The sequence below is a fragment of the Oncorhynchus kisutch genome, linkage group LG6 (genome assembly GCF_002021735.2).
Source record: "Oncorhynchus kisutch isolate 150728-3 linkage group LG6, Okis_V2, whole genome shotgun sequence".
Classification (NCBI taxonomy): Eukaryota; Metazoa; Chordata; class Actinopteri; order Salmoniformes; family Salmonidae; genus Oncorhynchus; species Oncorhynchus kisutch.
The window spans coordinates 21,540,525-21,565,230 of record NC_034179.2 but is presented as its reverse complement, the minus strand read 5'-3'; the positions used below and the strand labels follow the sequence as shown (position 1 = coordinate 21,565,230).

General features: G+C 45.2%; 1 protein-coding gene across 3 annotated transcripts in view; it reads right to left on the bottom strand.

Moving 5' to 3' along the window:
* Positions 1-1,921: 1,921 nt before the first annotated feature.
* Positions 1,922-24,706, bottom strand: part of LOC109892070 (protein FAM222A-like) — a 45,589-nt gene continuing 22,804 nt past the window's right edge. For 2 of the 3 annotated variants that reach the window (XM_020484488.2, XM_020484487.2), the window contains exons 2-3: positions 22,824-22,980; positions 1,922-4,929 (exon numbers count right to left, since the gene is read on the bottom strand). In XM_020484488.2, coding sequence (XP_020340077.1) covers positions 3,542-4,929; positions 22,824-22,932 — 1,497 coding nt within the window. In that variant the 5' untranslated portion in view covers positions 22,933-22,980 and the 3' untranslated portion in view covers positions 1,922-3,541. Of the gene's footprint in view, positions 4,930-21,882; positions 22,055-22,823; positions 22,981-24,706 lie in introns of those variants that run through there. The other variant, XM_031826382.1, reaches the window with a different exon arrangement.

The following is a 24,706-nucleotide window of genomic DNA, read 5'->3' as shown; positions in this document are numbered from 1 at the left end:
CCATATTATGGAAAGAACAGCTCAAATAAGAGAAATGACAGTCCATCATTACTTTAAGACAATCTGGAGAATTGAAGACTTTGAAAGGTTCTTCAAGTGCAGTCACAAAAACCATCAAACTCTATGATGAAACTGGCTCTCATGAGGACCACCACAGGAAAGGAAGACCCAGAGTTACTTCTGCAGCAGAGGATAAGTTCATTAGAGTTACCAGCCTCAGAAATGGGCAATTAACTGCACCTCAGACTGCAGCCCAAATAAATGCTTCACAGAGTTCAAGTAACAGATATCATCTGTTCAGAGGAGACTGCATGAAATCAGGCCTTCATGGTCAAATTGCTGCAAAGAAACCACTACTAAATGACACCAATAAGAAGAAGAGACATGCTTGGTGCAAGAAACATAAGAAATTGACATTAGACCAGTGGAAATCTGTCCTTCGGTCTGATGAGTCCAAATTTGAGATTTTTAGTTCCAACCGCCATGTCTTTGTGAGACGCAGAGTAGGTGAACTGATGATCTCTGCATGTGTGGTTCCCACTGTGAAGCATGGCGGAGGAGGTGTAACGGTGTGGGGGTGCTTTGCTGATGACACCGTCTGATTTATTTAGAATTCAAGGCACACTTAACCAGCATGGCTACCACAGCATTCTGCAGCGATACGAAATCCATTCTGGTTTGTGCTTAGTGGGACTATCATTTGTTTTTCAACAGGACAATGACCCAACACACTTGCAGGCTGTGTAAGGGCTATTTGACCAAGAAGGAGAGTGATGGAGTGCTGCATCAGATGACCTGGCCTCCACAATCACTCGACCTCAACCCAATTGAGATGGTTTGGGATGAGTTGGTTTGCAGAGTGAAGGAAACGCAGCCAAGTGCTCAGCATATGTGGGAACTCCTTCAAGATTGTTGGAAAAGCATTCCAGGTGAAGCTGGTTGAGAGAATGCCAAGAGTGTATAACGCTGTCATCAAGGCAAAGGGTGGCTACATTCAAGAATCTCAAACAAAGTATTTTGATTTGTTAAACACTTTTTTGGTTACTACATGATTCCATATGTGTTATTTCATAGTTTATGTCTTCACTATTATTCTACGATGTAGAAAATAGTAAAAATAAAGAAAAACCCTTGAATGAGTAGGTGTGTCAAAACTTTTGACTGGTACAGTAAGGTAGTAAGTAAGGCAGTAAGTAAGGCAGTAGTCGTAGTCATAGTAGTATCTGTCAGCGATGGAACCTTACTGGCCAGCTTCAGTCCAACAACCTCTCTATATGCAGTGGACTCCTCCTTTCTCTAAAGCATAGTGCTGCCTAGCGATCTTCTTTCCTACTCTAGTCCATTCTGGAATACAGATGAAAGTGGTAAGGGTGTTGTGTGGATAAAGACATGTACTAGATCTCAATGTTCTGTACGTGTTCAGAGATGTGAGATGGGTTGATTGGGTTGTTAGCAGATAGGTCACAAAGCTGATTAGCCTCTGACCCTTGGGTCACTGTACTAAGCCTTGAGTATATTTAGAGGACCCAGAGGCTCAGAGAAACAAAACGTTTGTGTTGGGTCTTTCTACAATCTCTCCCCCATGTTCTTTCTCTCCCAATAGATATGAAACGCACCCTAGCATAATTAAATACAAATATTAAAAACTTAGGACCACTTGGAATTAACATTTTTTGCTTCCTTCTATTTTCTGAAAGCAGTTGTGTCTTACTGCTTTTTTTTTGCCTGTAGTGTTTCAACTTGTACACCTAAAAACTAAAATAAAGTGCTGGGATTAGAAGGAAAAAAATATTTCTTTGACAATCTTAATTAAGAATAGGAGAATGGGTTTGGGAGTCTAGGGTTATGCATGTACACATGTAAATGTAGTCATTTCAACATGTTTGTAGAGTTAAATACCTGTTAAATATTGTAATTGCACTTCATAATCATTGAGTCATTTATGTACATTGTCAACCAACAGAATCCTGACTGACTGGTTGAAAAACAAAAAATCATATTTGACAGTGCAGACATAAGAGATTCTTTATATAGCCATACTTCTCAGGCATCAGATAGACCACTACAAAGAAACTACATCTTATATTCAGAAAGAAAACATTGACAGAAAAGCAGTGAATTATACTGTAAGAAATGCCTGTTCCCCAGTAAGGGACACCTCTCCAGTAAACTCGACTCATTTGTAAACCAATGATCTACCATGGAATACTTCAATTTGATAGTCATGCCTTCAGTTTGAAAACACATCTCTCCTGTCTCCGGAAAACTATTGGAGGGACTCCTGTTGATTAAGGTAGTATTTGTGATTGATGACCTAAATGATGAATGTCAACCAAAGCTAAGAGCAAAATGTGAACAAATCAGAGAATCAAATGACACATCCCGTCCCCAAAGTCCCAGTGCCGTTTTAGGTAAAACATGATAACTCTGTCATTCCATCAAACATTAACGTGATGGCTAGCAGATCTCTTGCTTGTGACATGGGGCCTAGCAACAGCGTGGTAACAGACAGTCATAATTGTAGAGAAGACAACAAAAACATAAAGGTCAATCATTATATAAAGACATTATCCTCCATTAGCAGCCAACATAGGCACAACCTAACAAAAATACAAAAACATTCAAGATAAAGTTTCTTTTGAAAATAAAAAACGGTTCCCTGACACATTTCCCCATGTCTAAATCGACCCATCTTTGCTGTTCTTACAGCAGTGCATTATAATCAGTGGCCTTTATTGGTCAATTAAGGGTTAAATAAAAACAAGCTGACAGTCTGGAGGCCTGGAGTTGGGCCTTTGTATGCCCCTGGAGGCCTGGAGTTGGGCCTTTGTATGCCCCTGGAGGCCTGGAGTTGGGCCTTTGTATGCCCCTGGAGGCCTGGAGTTGTGCCTTTGTATGCCGCTGGAGGCCTGGAGTTGGGCCCTTGTATGCCCCTGGAGGCCTGGAGTTGGGCCCTTGTATGCCCCTGGAGGCCTGGAGTTGGGCCCTTGTATGCCCCTGGAGGCCTGGAGTTGGGCCCTTGTATGCCCCTGGAGGCCTGGAGTTGGGCCCTTGTATGCCCTAAGTATGTACCATTTTCCAATTGTATTTTTTTTGTACTTTGTACAGGGCATTAGGAGGATTGCCTGCGCATCACCTTTTCACCTTACTTCAAATGACAACATTCTGAAATGGTTTAAAAATTCAACAGTGGACAGATGGAGAGAAAAACAAGCTTCAAAACACATTATTCTGAGGAACAAATGTGGCAGATGTGAACTGATTCTCTGATTGATCAACAAATCCTCCGTAAATGAAAACATTAAGACATCAAATAAGATGACCCTGCAGGTCAGTCATGATTATCATTCCCCTTTTAAGGTTTACAACACTTGGTCAATTCCAAACCACATAGCCCTGTACCAATACAACACACACGCTAAATAAAAAGGTGCGGTTTCTCATTCTGAGGTGGTCTCTTCAGAATTACACACCTGCATCCATGGAGTTCCTGTTTTACAGAATATTTCAGTCCGAGTGCCCTGTGTGGACACATCCTGTCTTATCTGAACACAGGCAGCTGGACGTGGGTGTGCTGTAGGTTGTGGTCTAGTAGCCTTGGCATCCCCACCGCCTCGTAGCCCCGCCCCAGCATGCTCTCCTTGATGCAGGGCGGGTGGAGATCACTGATCAGGCACTCCAGAGACTGCAGGCTGCTGCTCAGCACAGAAGCGTGGCACAGGCTGGTGCTGGGCAGCCCACAACAGAGGCCCAAGCTTTGGTCTGTGGTGTAGACCTGGGGGTGAGGATGGTGGTGGAGCTGGTGGTTGGGGTGATGGTGAGGGTGAGGGTGGGGTTGGGAGAGCCCCATGTCTCTGACCCGGCCCATAGAGGAACCAGGCACCAGCTCCTGAGGGTTGTAACAGTCACTGTCCGGGGTGACCAGAACACTGTTCCAGGGAGGGGCGAAGTACTGGCCCACAGAGAACTCCCCATGCATAGCAGCACAGTTCAGAGGGGAGGAGCTAACCCGGTCCTGACGAATCCCTGCCCCGTTAGTGCCTGCACTGAGGGGATGGCGCCTATAGGAGAGCTGTGCTGAGCAGGCCAAAGGGAGACAGGTCTCTGGAGAGCGGCTGACCACGGCCCCTCCCCCGCTGCCCATCCGAGCATTGTTGTACATCCTTAGCGCCCCCTGTTGGTAGTGCTGCTGCTGTTGGTGGTGCTGCCACATGCTATAGTCCACTCTTTCCAAGTAGCCAGCCTGGGCCATGTCTGCGCTCTGGGTGGGCAGCACAGCCCCGGAGTACGCTAGGCTGCTCTGGGGCACCACTCCCCAGGTAAAGCCAGAGTCTGAGCTGGCCACAGCAGCCACAGCCTGGCGTGAGGGGCTTGGCTGGGCCCCTCCCCCGTGCTGCAGGGCCTGGCTGTGGGAGTGTCTGTTCATCTGGCTCAGCAGGCTCTGGACGTCCAGGTCCGACTGAGAGGCCAGAGTCTGTCCTACTGGGGTGGGGATGACAGAGCCAGCAACAATGATATTAGAGGGAACAGCCATTTTGGGCCCGTCAGGAGGCTTGCAGGAGCCCATGTGGTAGCTCTTCTGCTGCCCGTGTCTGTTGTTACTGAGAGGGTTGTATGGTGCCGCTGCAGTTTGGGCAGGGGAATGTTTAGTCCTCTTGCCCTCAGAGTTTTTCAGCACGCCTTTGACTACGGAGACAGTGGCCTTTACAACACCCAGTAGGCCCTGGTAGCCTCCTGAGTAGGGACTGTAGTGCTGGGTGCATGTGGTGTCCAGGCCGTTGACAGTCCTGTTCAGCTGTTTGTGCTGCGGCACTCTGATGTTGGATGGGAAGATCTTGATGGACAGGGGGCTGCTGGCCGTCTTCTGGGCAAAGGCATCCAGCTCTGCAGGGGATGGATACCGAGGGCCATTCATGGAGGACAGCTCACCTGCAACACAAACAAACAAAGAAACAGTTAGCCTATACTTCCTGAAGATCTAGCTTACACAAAGTGCCTGGTTATAAAGTACAAGAGTAGGCTTGACGATACTTGCCAGCTGGGACTAAAATAAAGAAAATCAGTATATCAATTGACCTATCCATATAGGCCAAAACACTCCCTGTGATAAATACTCCAACAGATAAAATGTGTCAGAACAGAGAACACAATGTCCAAGGACCAGAGACGAGGAATAGCCCAATAAAAACACTTATTGTAACGTCTCCTCCATTTCCCTTTCACACTCTCCAGTTTCACCTCCCTCCCTTTAGGAAGATGAACCGTTGACATCTGCATCTCTTTTAAACTCATTATTGGGAGGGAGACACCTCCGGCACGGTTTGAACAGTGCTTTATGAAATAAATTCCAACCCAGAATTGGATTACCCTGGGAAATCAGGGAGAAGAGCAGGAGGCAGCCGGGTACAGAAGAAAATACAATTTTGTCGCAGCGGCTCAAGTGGGATTCATTTGGTGACATTTGGCCATGAAACTATCGTCAGATGTGCAGAGTTAAAAACTGGAGTGGATGGGGCTGGATGTTAAGAAATGACAGCTGTACTGTGTGTTCCCCGTTTCTACTGTAGGCCAATCTAAACCCAATCCTAATGTTGTGGTTTCTCAAAGCCTGAAAGACAATATAAAATCTGATGAGAAAAAATATATTTTAATTATTTTTCATCTCACGATTACATCTTTAAAAATGTAATTGGTGAACAAGTTTTACCATGTAGCTCACATCCAACCATGTCTAATGAGACATGAATATGAAGATTGTTCGTGTGGCCAAAAATAATGGCACCCATGCACTTTTTTTTTTAAGTAACTCACAATTTTCCCTAACAAGTTGAAATTGACCAAAGTATTTGGTCTCCAGAATTCTTTATTTCACTGTTAATATTGATTCAGAACTTAATGTATCCATTTAAATCAGAAAATAAACAGAAATGGCAGACAATTGACACCCTAGACTTAATATTTGGGAGCACAGCCTTCAGTCAAAATAACTGTAATCAAGCACTTCCTATAGCCATTGATGAGCTTCCTGCACCTCTGTACTGGCAGTTTGGCCCTCTCCTCTTGTGCAAACTGCTCCAGTTCTCCCAGATTTGAAGGGTGCCTTCTCCCAACTGCTGTTTTCAGATCTCTCCACAAGTTAATGGAATTCAGATATGGACTCATTGCTGGCCACTTAAGAACAGTCCCGCATTTAGTATTGAACCATTCCTGGGTGCTTTTTGAAGTGTGTTTGGGGTCATTGTCCTGCTGATAAAACCTTTGACAGAGACCCAGTGCCAGAGGAAGCAAAGTCATCCCAAATCATCACTGAACCTCCATGTTTAACTGTAAGGAAGGTATTCTTTTCATTGAAGGCTTCATTTAGTTGTTTTCTGTAAATAGAGATTGCGCGCTTTACAAAAAAAAAAAAAAAAAAACTCTAATTTGGTCTCATCTGTCTACAGGACATTCATCCAGAAGGATTTTGCCATGTTCATGTGTGTTGTGGCAAATTTCAGTAAGGCTTTCTTATTTCTCTCTCTCAGCAGTGGGGTCCTCTTGGGTCTCCTACCCTGTCATTGAGCTGGCGACGGATGGTGCGGGTTGAAACAGTCGCACTGTGTGTCTGAAAGTCAGCTTGAATCTTTGTGGCAGTTGATCGAGGTGCTTTCTCCACCATTCCAACAATCCTTCGCTGCAATTTTCCATCAAGTTCTCTCTTGCGGCCACATCCAGGAAGTTGGCTACACTGGCATGGGCCTTAGACTTCTTGATAACATTATGTATGGTGGAAAAAATCACCTGTACAAATCTCTACCTGTACATGACCATCTGATCTTTTATCACTCCAGTGTTAATCTGCAAAATTGTAATTATTTGCCTACCTCCTCATGCCTTTTGCACACATTGTATATAGACCCCCCCTTCGTTTTCTACTGTGTTATTGACTTGTTAATTGTTTACTCCATGTGTAACTCTTTGTTGTATGCTCACACTGCTATGCTTTATCTTGGCCAGGTCGCAGTTGCAAATGAGAACTTGTTCTCAACTAGCCTACCTGGTTAAATAAAGGTGTTCTCAACTAGCCTACCTGGTTAAATAAAGGTGTTCTCAACTAGCCTACCTGGTTAAATAAAGGTGTTCTCAACTAGCCTACCTGGTTAAATAAAGGTGAAAAAAAAAAAAAAAAAAAAAAAAGGAACATCAAGGTCTCTGGAGATGGACTTGTAGCCTTGAGATTGTCCATGCTTGGCTACAATCTTGTGTCTGACCTCATTTTCTCCATGCTCATGTACACACAGCGACACAAAAACAGGAAAATGAGTCCTTTTCTCGATTCAAACTGGTTGAATGCGATTTTTCCATGCATTCAATTCAAATCAAACTTTGTCACATGCGCCGAATACAACAAGTGTAGACCTTACTATGACATTTTTACTTACAAGCCCTTAACCAAGTGTACCTCAAAAAGATTGACCAAATAAACTAAAGTAAAACATAACAATGTAATGTAATGACCTAGTTCACGATCTCTATGGCTTCCACAACATGTGGCCAGTCTTTAGGCATTGTTAAAGGGTTTTACTCTAAAGAATTTGGGAGAAACAGCACTTTCAATGAGAGGCCAGTGGAAATTTCCAGAAATGAATCCAGCGCGTGACCGAGAGCACGCCTTTCTTGTTTCTCCTTTTCTATTGACGAAGCTATTGTCCGGTTGAAATATGATCAATTATTTATGACAAAAACAACAAGGATTGATCATAAACATCGTTTGACTGGTTTCTGGTTTACAAACTTTTATGGTACTTTTTTGATTTTCTGTCTGTTTGTTGTGACCGCGCTTTGTTCCAATGGATTACTAAACAAAACGCACCAACAAAACTGAGGTTTTTGGATATAAAGAGGGACTTGATCGAACAAAACAAACATTTATTAGGTAACTGGGAGTTTTGTAAGTGTAACCATATGAAGATCATCAAAGGTAAGTGATTAATTTTATCGCTATTTCTGACTTTTGTTACTCGTCTACTTGGCTGGTTACTGTTTGTAATGATTTGTCTGCTGGGCGCTGTTCTCAGATAATCGCATGGTTTGCTTTCACCGTAAAGTATTTTTGAAATCTGACACCATGGTTGGATTCACAAGAAGTTCATCTTTAAACCGATGTATAACACTTGTATGTTTCATACATTTTTATAATGAGTATTTATGTTTTTGAATTTGGCGCTCTGCAATCTCACTGGCTGTTCGCCAGGTGGGACGTTATCCTCTCTAGGGGGTGTGTGATGCTAAGGAGCCTTTTGGTCCTAGACTTGGCGCTCTGGTACCTCTTGCCGTGCGGTAGAAGAGAAAACAGGTCTATGACTTGGGTGACTGGAGTCTGACAAGTTTATGGGCTTTCCTCTGCCTGGATTGCGGGAAGTTTGGAAATTTGTTGGCGATGTGGACACCAAGAAACTTGAAAGTCTTGACCCGCTGCACTACAGCCCCATCGATGTTAATGGGGGCCTATTCGGCCTGCTTTTTCCTGTATTCCACGATCAGTTCCTTTGTCTTGCACACATTGAGGGATAGGTTGTTGTCCTGGCACCACACTGCCAGTTCTCTGACCACCTCCCTATAGGCTGTCTCTTCGTTGTCGGTGATCAGGCTGTGTCGTTAGCAAACTTAATGACGGTGTTGGAGTCGTGTTTGGCCACGCAGTCATGGGTGAACAGGGAGTACATGAGTGGACTAAGTACACACCCCTGAGGGACCCCAGTTTAAAGGTCTTGCTCCAATTGGCTACCGAGAGCGTTATCACACAGTCATCCAGAAAAGCTGGTTTTCTTGTGCATGCGTCAGTGTTGCTTGCATCGAAGCGAGCATAAAAGGCATTTAGCTCGTCTGGTAGGCTCGCGTCAATGGGCAGCTCACATCTGGGTTTCCCTTTGTAGTCTGTAATAGTTTTCAAGCCCTGCCACATTTGACGAGCGTCAGAGCCGGTGTAGTAGGATTCAATCTTAATTCTGTATTGACTCTGCTTGTTTGATGGTTCGTCTGAGGGCATAGCGGGATTTCTTATAGGCATCCGGATTAGTGTCCCACTCCTTGAAAGTGGCAGCTCTAGCTTTTAGCTCGATACGGATGTTGCCTGGAATCCATGGCTTCTGGTTGGGACATGTATGTACGGTCACTGTGGGGACGACATCGTCGTCAATGCACTTATTGATGAAGCCAATGACTGAGGCGGTATACCCCTCATTGCCATTGGATGAATCCCGGAACATATTCCAGTCTGTGCTAGCAAAACAATCCTGTAGCGTAGCATCCGTATCATCTGACCACTTCCACATTGAGCGAGTACTGGTACTTCCTGCTTTAGTTTTTGCTTGTAAGCAGGAATCAGGAGGATATAATTATGGTCAGATTTGCCGAATAGAGGGCGGGGGAGAGCTTCTCTGTGCATCTCTGTGTGGAGAACAGGTGGTTTTCTCTGGTTGCACATGTGACATGCTGGTAAAAATGTGGTAAAACTGATTTAAGTTTGCCTGCATTAACTTCTTATGGCTGGGGGGGCAGTATTGAGTAGCTTGGATGAATAAGGTGCCCAGAGTAAACTGCCTGCTACTCAGGCCCAGAAGCGAAGATATGCATATTATTAGTAGATTTGGATAGAAAACACTGACGTTTCTAAAACTGTTTGAATGATGTCTGTGAGTATAACAGAACTCATATGGCAGGTAAAAACCTGAGGAAAAATCCAACCAGGGTGTGGGAAATTGAGGTTTGCAGGTGTTCAAGTCTTTGCCTATCCAATATACTGTGTAAATTGGGTCATATTGCACTTCTCAAGGCTTCCACTAGATGTCAACAGTCTTTAGAACCTTGTTTCATGCTTCCACTGTGAAGGGGGAGAGAATAAGAGCTGTTTGAGTCCGGTGTCTGGCAGAATGCCATGAGCTCAGTCTCGCGTGCGCCCGTGAGAGTTAGCTGCGTTCCTTTTCCTTTCTAAAGACAAAGTAATTGTCCGGTTGGAATATTATTGAAGATTTATGATAAAAACATCCTAAAGATTGATTCTATACATCGTTTGACATGTTTCTACGAACTGTAATGTAATTGTCGTCTGAACTAAGTGCCTGCCCCTTGTAAATTTGGATTTGTGAACTAAACGCGCAAACAAAAAAGGTGGTATTTGGACATAAATGATGGACTTTATCGAACAAAACTAACATTTATTGTGGAACTGGGATTCCTGGGAGTGCATTCTGATGAAAATAATCAAAGGTAAGTGAATATTTATAATGCTATTTCTGACTTCTGTTGACTCCACAACATGGCGGCTATCTGTATGGCGCTGTACTCAGATTATTGTATGGTGTGCTTTTTTTCGTAAAGCTTTTTTGAAATCTGACACAGCGGTTGCATTAAGGAGAAGTATATCTTTAAATTCCCCGGCCTCTAGGAGTGCCGCTTCTGGGTGAGCATTTTCCTGTTTGCTTATGGCCTTATAGAGTTGGTTGAGTGTCTTAGTGCCAGCATCAGTCTGTGGTGGTAAATAGAAGGCTACGGATATTGTAGATGAGATCTCTTGGTAGAGCAATATCTCGAGACTTCTTTAAAATTAGACATCGCGCACCAGCTGTTATTGACAAAAAGACTGTCCCTTGTCTTACCAGACGTAGCTTCTCTGTTCTGCCGGTGCATTGAAAATCCCTCCCGCTCCATATTATCTGTGTCGTCGTTCAGCCACAACTCGGTGAAACATAGGATATTACAGTTCTTAAATGTCCCGGTGGTAGGGTAATCGTAGGTCATCAATTTTTATTTTCCAATGATTGCAAGTAGAATTGATGGCAGTGGGAGTTTACTCGCTCGCCTACGGATTCTCAAAAGGCAGCCTGATCTGGATCCTCTTTTCCTCCATCTTTTCTTCACGCAAATGACGGGGATCTGGGCCTGTTCCCGGGAGAGCAGTATATCTTTCTAGTCAGACTCGTTAAAGGAAAAAGCTTCTTCCAGTTCGTGGTGAGTAATTCAGTTCTGATGTCCAGAAGTTATTTTGAGTCATAAGAGACATCAGTAAAGGAGAATCAGGTGCTTCAAATCATATTAATATATTAATTATATATTAAATAATATTGTCAGGGCCATTTTAGGATTTCTTTGTGGAATAAACGAACACTTAGTAAATAATTCAGATTTTCTTTTGTTTTGGTCAACTGCAAACCAAAGACATGCATATGTGGACACCAAAATATTTTAATTTCAACAGTTTTCTGGAAGAAATTGTGCATTATTTGAAAAAAGTAGAAGGGTGCCAATATTTTTGGCCACGAGTGTAGCTTTCAAATCATCGAAGGCGACCTACCTGTAAAGTAAGCTGGTCTAACTCCTCTTACGGACCTGTGTTAACTAATATAAAAGCCTGGAGCTTAAACTGTGAGGAGAAGTCAGGGCACACTCCACAGGGTGCCCTATTGAATGGTGTACGGGAAAGCTGAGGGGACAAACCAAGATTGGATTTAAACACGATTATTCAGGCAATTTCATGGCTGCTTAGCTCACAGCAACAAAGGAGAGGCGGAAAAGGCGCTCCATTTAAAAGCAATAAATCACCTGGCAGAAATTACCACCACCCCTCAGAACGACACTTTTATGGAACTCCTGACATGAAAAGCAAAAGTGCTGAAATTAACCTAGATTACTCTGCCACAACACACATAAGGAAACGAGTGGCGACAAAGGGAGCAGGAAAAAAAATACAGATCCAAAAATCTAAACAAAAAAACACTTCAAAACCCATTTGAAGAGACATTTCAGCCGTACAAGCAACACACCATCACAGTTTATATTGTGAAATATGGGGAGCGCTCAATTGTTGTTCCCGTTCCGAATTGATTTGGTAGTTCATTTCTTTTCAGGCCCACAATGAGCCTCCAACTGTCGAAATGATTCAATCTACAAAATCTCATAAAGAAAATAAATTGTGTGTTTAAAATGGAGGGAGGAGGAGAGGTGGAGCGTTTTATCCATCCAAGCATCTCCCAGTGGAGCCAAGGGAACAGAACGGCACCGCAGCAGTGCCAGCAGCAGCCAGAGTTAATTCCACAGAGAACTACAATACAGCAAAACACTAGTTATTTATGTAGCACTATACACCAGTGGTATAGAAAACAAGGACATCTGGGAGTGTTAAACCGATGTCTACGCAACCTCTCGACAACCCTGTGATCCTGCATGACTATCAAGTATCTCAGTAAGGAGAAAACATTTTGAAATGGGAAGTTACTGCCTGAACTTGTCCAATATTAAATACAGATTATTTTGCAGATCAGGACCCTGCCTGGAATGAGTCGAGCTGCCTTTAACTACCTTATGCTCAAAACAAGGCAAAAGAATGACCATTTGACAGTTATAAACTCTGTTTCGACTGAAAACACTAAACTGCTCTACATTAAAGATATATTCAAGGTTTTGCATCATTTCAGCCTGTAGTTTAGAAAGTAGCGCTCATGAGCCAAAACTGGTCCCTGCAACAAAACAAATCCTGCCATTCGTATGATACGTTATGAATTCCAATACAGCAGAGTATACAGCAGCGTTCTGAATTTGTAAGTGCTTAAGATCTCGTTCAATTTCTAATTATAAACTGGGTGGGTTGAACCCTGAATGCTGATTGGTTGACAGCCGTGGTATATCAGTATTGGTCCCATCTCTTGTTTGGTACAGTGTCAATGTTTTGCCCTGAGCCCTCAAGATTGGCTAGGTGTTCCATAAACACTACAAACACCGAATGCTAACTCATCTTCAAAGAACGTCTCACTCCTTAAGTCCACAGATTACAGCCCTGTCAGCAGCACAAAGACATGCCACCAACAGTGACAGGCTCATGTGTCAACACAGGCCTCTGCTGATTTCAAACCCACCACGCTCCAATATTCCCTCATCTATAATTTCGATACCATTGGCACGAATGGCATAGTTATGGTGGTTCAAATGAACCAATGAGCAGAGGGCTGCTAGGTCAAACTTGGACTGAAGTGGTTAGCTATGCAGCACAACTGCCTCAGCATCCACTCAGTGGAGGACAGCCCTAAGTCAGTCTATCCCTCTCCAACCAAAAGGTGGGCACTAACCTGCAACTATAACCAAGGCAATAGTAAAGTTAAAAAATGTAATTTAAAGCACAAGGACAATTTAGACAAAACAAATGTATTTGTCTCTAAAAATGACTCACTCTTTGAGAGGGCCTGGTTTACAAAGTGAGTGCACAGCAGTCTGACCTTTCCTTACGGCATTAACATTTATGGAAATCTGGGGGAATGAAAGCTGTGAATAACAAAATATTGGGCCTCTTAAGTCTGCAAAGAAAATGCCAGCTCACACCCCCCAGAATAGAAAAGCGACCCACACCTTTGTGCCGTTCGGTATGGAGTGACAGAATGAGGTATTTAGCAGCCTGACCTTAAGCACTTAATCACCCAGAACACGCAAACTGCACAGTCTCCCAGCCCACTCTTTCTCAGCCGAGAGAGAGAGAGAGAGAGAGAGAATGAGAGAGGAGCAGAGGCAGAAGTTAAAGCCCTCTCCACACGCAAAGACCACACTAAATAGAACATCACTTCCTTAGCAGTTGGCTCCATTAAGCTAATTTTCTCCCTCTCACCTTTACCGGGGTGATTGAGGTGAGGCACTTGAGATTCAAATGTCCGTGTGGCTCCACCATGGTTAGCCTTGAATGCACTAGCTGTGTGGTGGGTGTTGGGGCTAAGGGCTAGGAACAGAAACAATGCCTGTCGAAATGCAGTTAGCGGGGCGGGATTCGTGTTTTCTGTCATTCAGAGAGAGACGAGAGGGCCAGCAGCACGGCCCTACTGTCTGCAGTGCACTACTAGTTTCATGGACATTTTGTTCACTTGAGAAGTACTGCAACAACATCTAAAAAAGTACATTTATTTCAGATGTATTGATTGATCTATTTTGAGGAAGTGTTGTTGTGTTGTTGTGCTAGCTGATTAGCTGTTGTCTCACCTACTGTTTTAGCTAGCTTTCCCAATTCAACACCTGTGATTACTGCATGCCTCGCTGTATGTTTCTCTCAAATGTCAATATGCCTTGTATACTGTTGTTCAGGTTAGTTATCATTGTTTTAGTTCACAATGGAGCCCCTAGTTCCACTCTTCATGCCCCTGATAACTCCTTTGTCCCACCTCCCACACATGCGGTGACCTCACCCATTACTACCAGCATGTCCAGAGATACAACCTCTCTCATCATCACCCAGTGCCTGGGCTTACCTCCGCTGTACCCGCACCCCACCATACCCCTGTCTGCGCATTATGCCCTGAATATATTCTACCATGCCCAGAAACCTGCTCCTCTTATTCTCTGTCCCAACGCTCTAGGCGACCAGTTTTGATAGCCTTTAGCCGCACCCTCATACTACTCCTTCTCTGTTCCGCGGGTGATGTGGAGGTAAACCCAGGCCCTGCATGTCCCCAGGCACCCTCATTTGTTGACTTCTGTGATCGAAAAAGCCTTGGTTTCATGCATGTCAACATCAAGTTTGTTTTACTCACTGCTTTAGCACACTCTGCTAACCCTGATGTCCTTGCTGTGTCTGAATCCTGGCTCAGGAAGGCCACCAAAAATTCAGAGATTTCCATACCCAACTATAACATCTTCCGTCAAGATAGAACTGCCAAAGGGGGAGGAGTTGCAGTTTACTGCAGAGATAGCCTGCAAAGTAATGTCATACTTTCCAGGTCCATACCCAAACAGTTCGAACTACTAATTTTGAAAATTACTCTCTCCAGAAATAAGTCTCTCACGGTTGCCGCCTGCTACCGACCCCCCTCAGCTCCCAGCTGTGCCCTGGACACCATTTGTGAATTGATCGCCCCCCATCTAGCTTCAGAGTTTGTTCTGTTAGGTGACCTAAACTGGGATATGCTTAACACCCCGCCAGTCCTACAATCTAAGCTAGACGCCCTCAATCTCACACAAATCATCAAGGAACCCACCAGGTACAACCCTAACTCTGTAAACAAGGGCACCCTCATAGACGTCATCCTGACCAACTGGCCCTCCAAATACACCTCCGCTGTCTTCAACCAGGATCTCAGCGATCACTGCCTCATTGCCTGTATCCGCTACGGAGCCGCAGTCAAACGACCACCCCTCATCACTGTCAAACGCTCCCTAAAACACTTCTGTGAGCAGGCCTTTCTAATCGACCTGGCCCGGGTATCCTGGAAGGACATTGACCTCATCCCGTCAGTTGAGGATGCCTGGTCATTCTTTAAAAGTTACTTCCTCACCATTTTAGATAAGCATGCTCCGTTCAAAAAATGCAGAACTAAGAACAGATACAGCCCTTGGTTCACCCCAGACCTGACTGCCCTCGACCAGCACAAAAACATCCTGTGGCGGACTGCAATAGCATCGAATAGTCCCCGTGATATGCAACTGTTCAGGGAAGTCCGGAACCAATACACGCAGTCAGTCAGGAAAGCTAAGGCCAGCTTCTTCAGGCAGAAGTTTGCATCCTGTAGCTCCAACTCCAAAAAGTTCTGGGACACCGTGAAGTCCATGGAGAACAAGAGCACCTCCTCCCAGCTGCCCACTGCACTGAGGCTAGGTAACACGGTCACCACTGATAAATCCATGATTATCGAAAACTTCAATAAGCATTTCTCAACGGCTGGCCATGCCTTCCGCCTGGCTACTTCAACCTCGGCCAACAGCTCCGCCCCCCCCCCGCAGCTCCTCGCCCAAGCCTCTCCAGGTTCTCCTTTAACCAAATCCAGATAGCAGATGTTCTGAAAGAGCTGCAAAACCTGGACCCGTACAAATCAGCTGGGCTTGACAATCTGGACCCTCTATTTCTGAAATTATCTGCCACCATTGTCGCAACCCCTATTACCAGCCTGTTCAACCTCTCTTTCATATCGTCTGAGATCCCCGAGGATTGGAAAGCTGCCGCAGTCATCCCCCTCTTCAAAGGGGGAGACACCCTGGACCCAAACTGTTACAGACCTATATCCATCCTGCCCTGCCTATCTAAGGTCTTCGAAAGCCAAGTCAACAAACAGGTCACTGACCATCTCGAATCCCACCGTACCTTCTCCGCTGTGCAATCTGGTTTCCGAGCCGGTCATGGGTGCACCTCAGCCACACTCAAGGTACTCAACGATATCATAACCGCCATCGATAAAAGACATTACTGTGCAGCCGTCTTCATCGACCTGGCCAAGGCTTTCGACTCTGTCAATCACCATATTCTTATCGGCAGACTCAGGAGCCTCGGTTTTTCGGATGACTGCCTTGCCTGGTTCACCAATTACTTTGCAGACAGAGTTCAGTGCGTCAAATCGGAGGGCATGCTGTCTGGTCCTCTGGCAGTCTCTATGGGGGTGCCACAGGGTTCAATTCTCGGGCCGACTCTTTTCTCTGTGTATATCAATGATGTTGCTCTTGCTGCGGGCGATTCCCTGATCCACCTCTACGCAGACGACACCATTCTATATACTTTCGGCCCGTCTTTGGACACTGTGCTATCTAACCTCCAAACAAGCTTCAATGCCATACAACACTCCTTCCGTGGCCTCCAACTGCTCTTAAACGCTAGTAAAACCAAATGCATGCTTTTCAACCGGTCGCTGCCTGCACCCGCATGCCCGACTAGCATCACCACCCTGGATGGTTCCGACCTAGAATATGTGGACGTCTATAAGTACCTAGGTGTCTGGCTAGACTGCAAACTCTCCTTCCAGACTCATATCAAACATCTCCAATCGAAAATCAAATCAAGAGTCGGCTTTCTATTCCGCAACAAAGCCTCCTTCACTCACGCCGCCAAGCTTACCCTAGTAAAACTGACTATCCTTCCGATCCTCGACTTCGGCGATGTCATCTACAAAATGGCTTCCAACACTCTACTCAGCAAACTGGATGCAGTTTATCACAGTGCCATCCGTTTTGTCACTAAAGCACCTTATACCACCCACCACTGCGACTTGTATGCTCTAGTCGGCTGGCCCTCGCTACATATTCGTCGCCAGACCCACTGGCTCCAGGTCATCTACAAGTCCATGCTAGGTAAAGCTCCGCCTTATCTCAGCTCACTGGTCACGATGGCAACACCCATCCGTAGCACGCGCTCCAGCAGGTGTATCTCACTGATCATCCCTAAAGCCAACACCTCATTTGGCCGCCTTTCGTTCCAGTACTCTGCTGCCTGTGACTGGAACGAATTGCAAAAATCGCTGAAGTTGGAGACTTTTATCTCCCTCACCAACTTCAAACATCAGCTATCTGAGCAGCTAACCGATCGCTGCAGCTGTACATAGTCTATTGGTAAATAGCCCACCCTTTTTCACCTACCTCATCCCCATACTGTTTTTATTTATTTACTTTTCTGCTCTTTTGCACACCAATATCTCTACCTGTACATGACCATCTGATAATTCATCACTCCAGTGTTAATCTGCAAAATTGTAATTATTTGCCTACCTCCTCATGCCTTTTGCACACATTGTATATAGACTCCCCCTTTGTTTTCTACTGTGTTATTGACTTGTTAATTGTTTACTCCATGTGTAACTCTTTGTTGTCTGCTCACACTGCTATGCTTTATCTTGGCCAGGTCGCAGTTGCAAATGAGAACTTGTTCTCAACTAGCCTACCTGGTTAAATAAAGGTTAAATAAAAAAATAAAAATAAATAAAAAAAATAGGGACAAACAGTAACATTGCTGCTTTGTTCTTGTTTTTCAAGTGAAGGTCTTTAGGGAGTATGAAAGAACAGACGTCCTCGTCGCCTAGCCGAGTTCTGCTTGGAGCCAACCGGACCCATGTATGTGGATGCCTTAACTGTCACGGCAACATGCTGGGTAACACTGGCGCGCTTTCACAGGAAGTGCCTAATCCTGACTTCCTTTCTTCCACATGGGGCGGGGGCCGTCCTTGGTGAGATGGGTGGGTGGAGGGTGAGGGGCAATCCTAAAATCTCAATTAACAATGTGGCTAATTAACCACAGGCACATTCTTGAAATCTAATGAACTATTTTCAGCTGCCTGATAACATTTATCTGACACACATGGGGAGAAAGAGCAAGTGTGTGAGTGTAGGCCTAACATTTCCAAGTTTAAAATATGTCTCAACCATAAAAACTACCAATTGAGAAACAGATCGGTGAGGTGATGTACAGCGTTGAGTATTCTTCACCATGCCACAGTCTTTCGTGAACCCTGCACCGAATCCACCCCCATACAATCCCACAAGATGCTTTCAGTCACGGTAAACTAGCTAATCCCCCCCCCATGGTCATGCTTAAAGCAATTCCCCGCAGATCATTGGAGACCTCATTGTTTCAGAACTGTTTGAGTTAATCACTGATTAACTGGCAAAACAAGCCCCTGAGCCAGAGCTAAAAACAGAGTCCCTCTGCTGCTCTTCTGGTTCTCACACAAAACACCCAACAGAAGGAACCAAACAGAATTTCCATTACCCCTCCTGCTATTACAATAACCACTAATATAGGCCTGTGCTTGGTGGTGGTTAATCCTTATGCAACGATCACAAAAAATATCCTTAAATTAACCATCGACAAAATGAGATAAACAGGGCAAGAAGCCCAAAGTCTAGGTTGTAAGAAAAGTCTTTGGTGTTAAATACTTTTCTGATTAAAATGTTTGGTGCGATAAACATGCTGACTAACAGCTACTCCTCACTGGGGACACACCACACCAAGGCATTCAGTCACAGACATTCATTAGTGCTGTTCTCAGGATCACAAGCAAACACAAACATGCACTGTTAAACATCACATTACACACCCATGTTTCACTATGGTGATCCAAACATTTATATCAACACCACTATACAGTAACTGTATCAACCTGCCCCCTACACAACCAGACTGTCCTTGACAACGAGGCTAATTAACAACGTTAAAAACCTAGGCCCCGGCATCGCCATGACAACCTCTTGTATGAGCACAGTTGTCCCTAATAGACCCACTTGTTTGAACCAATGTAATTAATTGACCACACCTCCATTCAGCTGCTAGTGGCAAGTCACTGTAATTGACTGCCCCTGTTGCTCAGGCAGAGCAAGACACCTCGCCTTGTATCGAGTATCTGGACCTGCCTCACATCCACCACAACACAGCTCCACATGGAGCCTTGACTTCCCCTTGGATGTGACCAAGACATACAGTAACTGCTGTGAATGAAAATTAAGTCAGAAACCTCCTGCATGTATTCAACATCCATGAGTGGAGATCTCGGGCTCAGTTTGAATATTGTGGTAAAGCATTTGCATGGTGTCTCTAGCTGTGCACAGGTCGGTGCCCTTATAAAGCAGAGCCATTGAGATGCAGAGCCTACAGCTCTCTTCATCTCTGTATCCATATGAACATGCATTAATATTAATGGAGTCTGAGGAGGTCAGCTGGGTCTCTGGACTGAGGCATCCTCACACAGATCTGGAGTGAAGAGAGCTACACACAAGGGGGAGGGAGAAGTTAGAGTGGACAGAGCCGGTGTTCCAGCCCTCTGTGTTCCAGCCCTCTGTGTTCCAGCCCTCTGTGTTCCAGCCCTCTGTGTTCCAGCCCTCTGTGTTCCAGCCCTCTGTGCTCCAGCCCTCTGTGCTCCAGCCCTCTGTGCTCCAGCCCTCTGTGCTCCAGCCCTCTGTGCTCCAGCCCTCTGTGCTCCAGCCCTCTGTGCTCCAGCCCTCTGTGCTCCAGCCCTCTGTGCTCCAGCCCTCTGTGCTCCAGCCCTCTGTGCTCCAGCCCTCTGTGCTCCAGCCCTCTGTGTTCCAGCCCTCTGTGTTCCAGCCCTCTGTGTTCCAGCCCTCTGTGTTCCAGCCCTCTGTGTTCCAGCCCTCTGTGTTCCAGCCCTCTGTGTTCCAGCCCTCTGTGTTCCAGCCCTCTGTGTTCAACACCACTGAGGATACTATTCCTGAGCTCAGAATGAGATAGATAAATAAAGACCAAGCTGAAGCACTGATGTGCGCGCACACACACACCTCTACATCACACATAAACATAAACGCATTGTACCCATTTACGTCCTCCCTTGCTTCCCCTGTCTCCAATCTCTTCATGAGGGGTGTTCGTTTGTGGAAGAGAAGAACCTTGGGGGTGAATACTTAGTTATTTGTGCTTGAAGAGACTCAGGCGGATACCTCTTTACGAGAGCGTGTCACTCCCCATTTGTCTCTGCTCGGCAGCCCCGGAGAAAGCAGCGCAGTGCTCTAAAAGAACCCTCCGGAAGCACAGGCCGGCAGCGTGGGATAAAGCATTCCCGGCTCCGGTCTGCTGTTCAGGCCAAGTGCAGAGTACTCATTAGCTCTCATCACATAATCCCTCGCACTTAGTTCCACACACACACAAACACACACTTTCTCATATTTAAAAGATGGCTTGGCATAGTCAGGGATTCCTCTGTGAAGCCGAACCACAGACATCCATTGGAACAGTCTATCTGTAAACTCTGAATCCTCTGAAAGCTATTCAACAAAACTCTGTATGAGAACCCCAAATCTTTCAACTGAGAATCCCAATGGGAAAAAACACAAAAACATTCTAGAGAAGTCTTCTGGGTCTTGTCTAACCTGCATGCGCCAATCAGTAGAGCAGCTTGTTTCATATGGTTGTGTTTGAAATGTCAGGCTAGTGCTGGAGGGAATGGATGCTGTGCCACACACACATACAAAGCTCCGGGAGGGTGTAATGGGTCCTGCAGGTAAACAGGATGAGGAAGGCGCTCGTGGTTCTGCCTGAGGCAAACTAGACCCTTCTGTTCCAGCATTTAGCAGACTAGTGCTCCACTGATTAGCAATTAATAATGGAGAGACAAAAGGAGTGTTTCACCCCAGGAGAGAGATGGTGAGATGAGGGATATGGGGGTAGGGAACAGAGGATCCTAGTCTCCCAGAGAGCATTAGTGAAAGGTTTCAATGTGAAGGAAAGCTGGGGATACACAGGATTTGTTTTCATGGCCGGTGAAGCTAGAGAAATACAAATCCATCAGCTTGCATTTAGTCAGAATGTCTCCACACAATTACTCATCGGCCTTGGGGTTAATCACTCAGGCAATTTCTGCATTTTCTGTACCTGACTTACTGTATATCACAACAACAACAAAATGCTAATATCATGTTATTATGCTATCTACGTGGGGATAGGCTTGGCTGATATGCGGTTTCCCATAAATTCATGTCATAAACTTCCACAGAAATCTGACAGAGCAATAAACATAAAACAGATGATGAAACATTCTCTGGATTTAATCATGGAAACATGATAACTAAACTCAGAATGCCCCACGCTGGTTTCATCAGCCGACAAGTACCACAACACAACCTCTCATTAAATGTGATAATAAATGTGCACTGGCAATGAGGATAATAAACAGGTATATTTAAATCTCTGTTTATGACATGGATAACATGGCTTGTATCACTTATCTCAACAGGAAGGTCCTCTCTAGCGTATGAAGTTACATTGAGTTGTCCGACAGTGGCCATGACAACACGGCTTTATTTGACCATGTACGCGTCGCCCCACCCATATCCAAAAGCCGCAGAACTAGAGAAAAGCTGAATAATAAAATTGCAAGCACTGTGTGTGTCGGGTATTTATGTGGCGAGCGAGCAACAATGTGTGAAAGGAAGCGGCATATAATAAAAAGGTACAGATTGAAAAATAGTTCTACAGAGAAAAGTTCTGGGCTCACTAGGAGAAGTTGTGTGTGTGTGTGTGTGTGTGTGTGTGTGGGGGGGGGGGGTGCATGGTAGTATGCCCTTTGCAGGACAATCATCATCATTATCAGCACAGACCGGCCCAGCCCACATAACAGCATTCCATCCTTGATCAATGCCCTCATGAATTGAATTAGAGTGCATGACTACCTGTGATAAGACCCACAGGATCCACACAGATCTGAGGGGGAGATATCAACCCTGTATGGTTCTCTTCAGCAGGCCAATCAGTCAGCCAGTCATCCAGCCAGCCAGAGGTAGATAAATAGGCCAAGGTGAACTCACCCTCCCTCACCACAGCTCTCATCTCTCCTGAGACAGCACAGAGATGAGGGGCATAATTAAAGATAATCAACTTCATCAGTTGGAGGCTCGGTGGAACTAACGGTTGCTACAGGAGAGGCTGGTTTAACATTGTACTTCTCGGAACTTTGTAACAAGGGCATTCTATACCCTAACTACAGGTGTGTGTGTGTGTGTGTGTGTGTGTGTGTGTGTGGTGTAATATATATATATATGTGAAAAGTGCTTTCCCTCTAAAAATTGAATATATTTCTTTCTCTTTCGAATTCCACCAGTCACTCACCACACCGAGATACAAACACAGCACCACAAGTGAAACAAAGTTGGGGCTCTGTAGTGAAATGTAGAGTTAGTGGCTGTTGTTGGGGCTCTGTAGTGAAATGTAGAGTTAGTGGCTGTTGTTGGGGCTCTGTAGTGAAATGTAGAGTTAGTGGCTGTTGTTGGGGCTCTGTAGTGAAATGTAGAGTTAGTGGCTGTTGTTGGGGCTCTGTAGTGAAATGTAGAGTTAGTGGCTGTTGTTGGGGCTCTGTAGTGAAATGTAGAGTTAGTGGCTGTTGTTGGGGCTCTGTAGTGAAATGTAGAGTTAGTGGCTGTTGTTGGGGCTCTGTAGTGAAATGTAGAGTTAGTGGCTGTTGTTGGGGCTCTGTAGTGAAATGTAGAGTTAGTGGCTGTTGTTGGGGCTCTGTAGTGAAATGTAGAGTTAGTGGCTGTTGTTGGGGCTCTGTAGTGAAATGTAGAGTTAGTGGCTGTTGTCCTGTGCTGCTGAGAGCAGAGACATGTGGACTCACTTTGTCGTGTGCTGGGCTGCGGCTGCTGTGAGCTCCCCAGGATCTTGGGGGTGCAGACCAGGTGCTGAGATGAGAGGTTCTGCTGCCGTCTCTGTAGGCAGGCTAACATGGCTGCAGCTTTCTGGGGGTTCTACAGCCGCTTGGACCTCGGGGGAACCTGAGAGGGACAGGGAGAGAAAAACACATCCGGTAGCTTTTGATCATGTATTAAATTACAAGCTGCTGGCTTTTGAACTGAATGCAAAACCCAAAACTGAAGTCAAAGCCCTGTAAGCAAACTCTTACCACGCTGATGGAGTTCTCCCCCTCAGGGGTTTCCCTGTGCTCTCCCTCCAATACATGCATGCTCTCTACTTTCCTTCTTAAAGCCAAAATCTTTTCATTTATTTTTTAAACCGTTTCCACCTCAGGCCCGTATTACCATAGTCAAACTCAGCAACCCCTTTGAACTGCGGACACTACATATCTAAGAATGTAAAATCACTTAACATCAAACCAACTTCCCCACTCCCCTTTAGACGCTAGGATGGCTCTTCACTGTTCTCCATATTGCCCTGTCTGTTGCAATAACACAGTCCATTTACACAGTCTGCTGTTGCTGCCAGCTGCATCCTGTACCCAGTCAATAGCTCGGTCCTCAGAGACTCTAGAATTGCTCTATGAATTGATGGTGGTATTGATCATGAGCGAAAATCCAAAAGTAGCTTGTTCTCCCAAATGGCTTTGGCACACACACACACACACACACAAAGGTGTGTTTGTGTATGAAGTGTTTCCCGCAGTATCTTTGATCTTAGTTATCATTCTGAACACCAGGCCTAAGTGGGGTACTATATTCTAGCCCCTATAGATACTATAGGTGCATAGGCCTACCTGCAACATCCGATAGTACGGAACGATCATTTTTGTGTCAGCAAATCAAAATACTACTTTATATTCCCGGCCAAAATAAACTGCACCACTGAAATTTCAATTGAAGTGAATGCCTTGCACACAGCTGCCTCAGAGAGGCTTCATTTCTTTATCCTCCCTCTCTTCCACTTTTCTTCTACAGTTCGTTGGCTGATTGTTTTCATTTCTGCCACTGCCTCTAGGGCCACAGGCCAGCTTAAGTGAGTCAGATGCAGGAGACAGAGCGCAGTGACTGGCTGCAGAAACAGAATTACCTCCACCTCAAAGGGGAGGAACAACCTGGCTTTCATTCTAGTCAGGTGCTTGAAGAGATCCACCCCACCTCTCACCCCGGTCTGCCTCTCCTCTCATACTTTGACAGCCCCACTTCAAAACCACCCAGCACAGCCTCCCTCATGTGATCACACACAGCTGAAAAGCTAAAAGCCTCTCTCGATGGTCGGACTTCATTTTGAAAAGAATACCAAATTCACAACAAACCTTCATTACTCCGCATATGTCAAAGGAGGGCAGAGGAGAAAAGGCACAGAGCGAACGAAAAGGAACCTCGGGGGGGAAATGCAGTCACTGCTTTACCGGCGGAAACTAAGAGACGAGTATCAGAATACCTTCCATTAGGCTACTCCCAAAATGTTCTCCAGGATAAAAATGCATCAAAAAAGGCATTATCATTCAGAGGTCACTGCTTTATTTAAGCAGAAAAATAACATTCTTAGAGGGGAAAAAACGAAGCGAGAAAAGGAAATGGTCATGCATAACTGACAACGTTTCTTTCATCCCATCAAAATCGAAAAGAAAAATAAAGTGGTTGTGTGCCCTTCGAGTAAAAGTGCTTTTGCATTCTCCATTAGACTGCCTCTAAAAGGACAGAGTACACAGATCAAAGTGAGTTCAGGGAGCACCAGTCCTGTGACAGCATCTGAGCTAAAGGGCTCATTCTATTGCCTGTCAGACATTTTCTGTCTCTTACT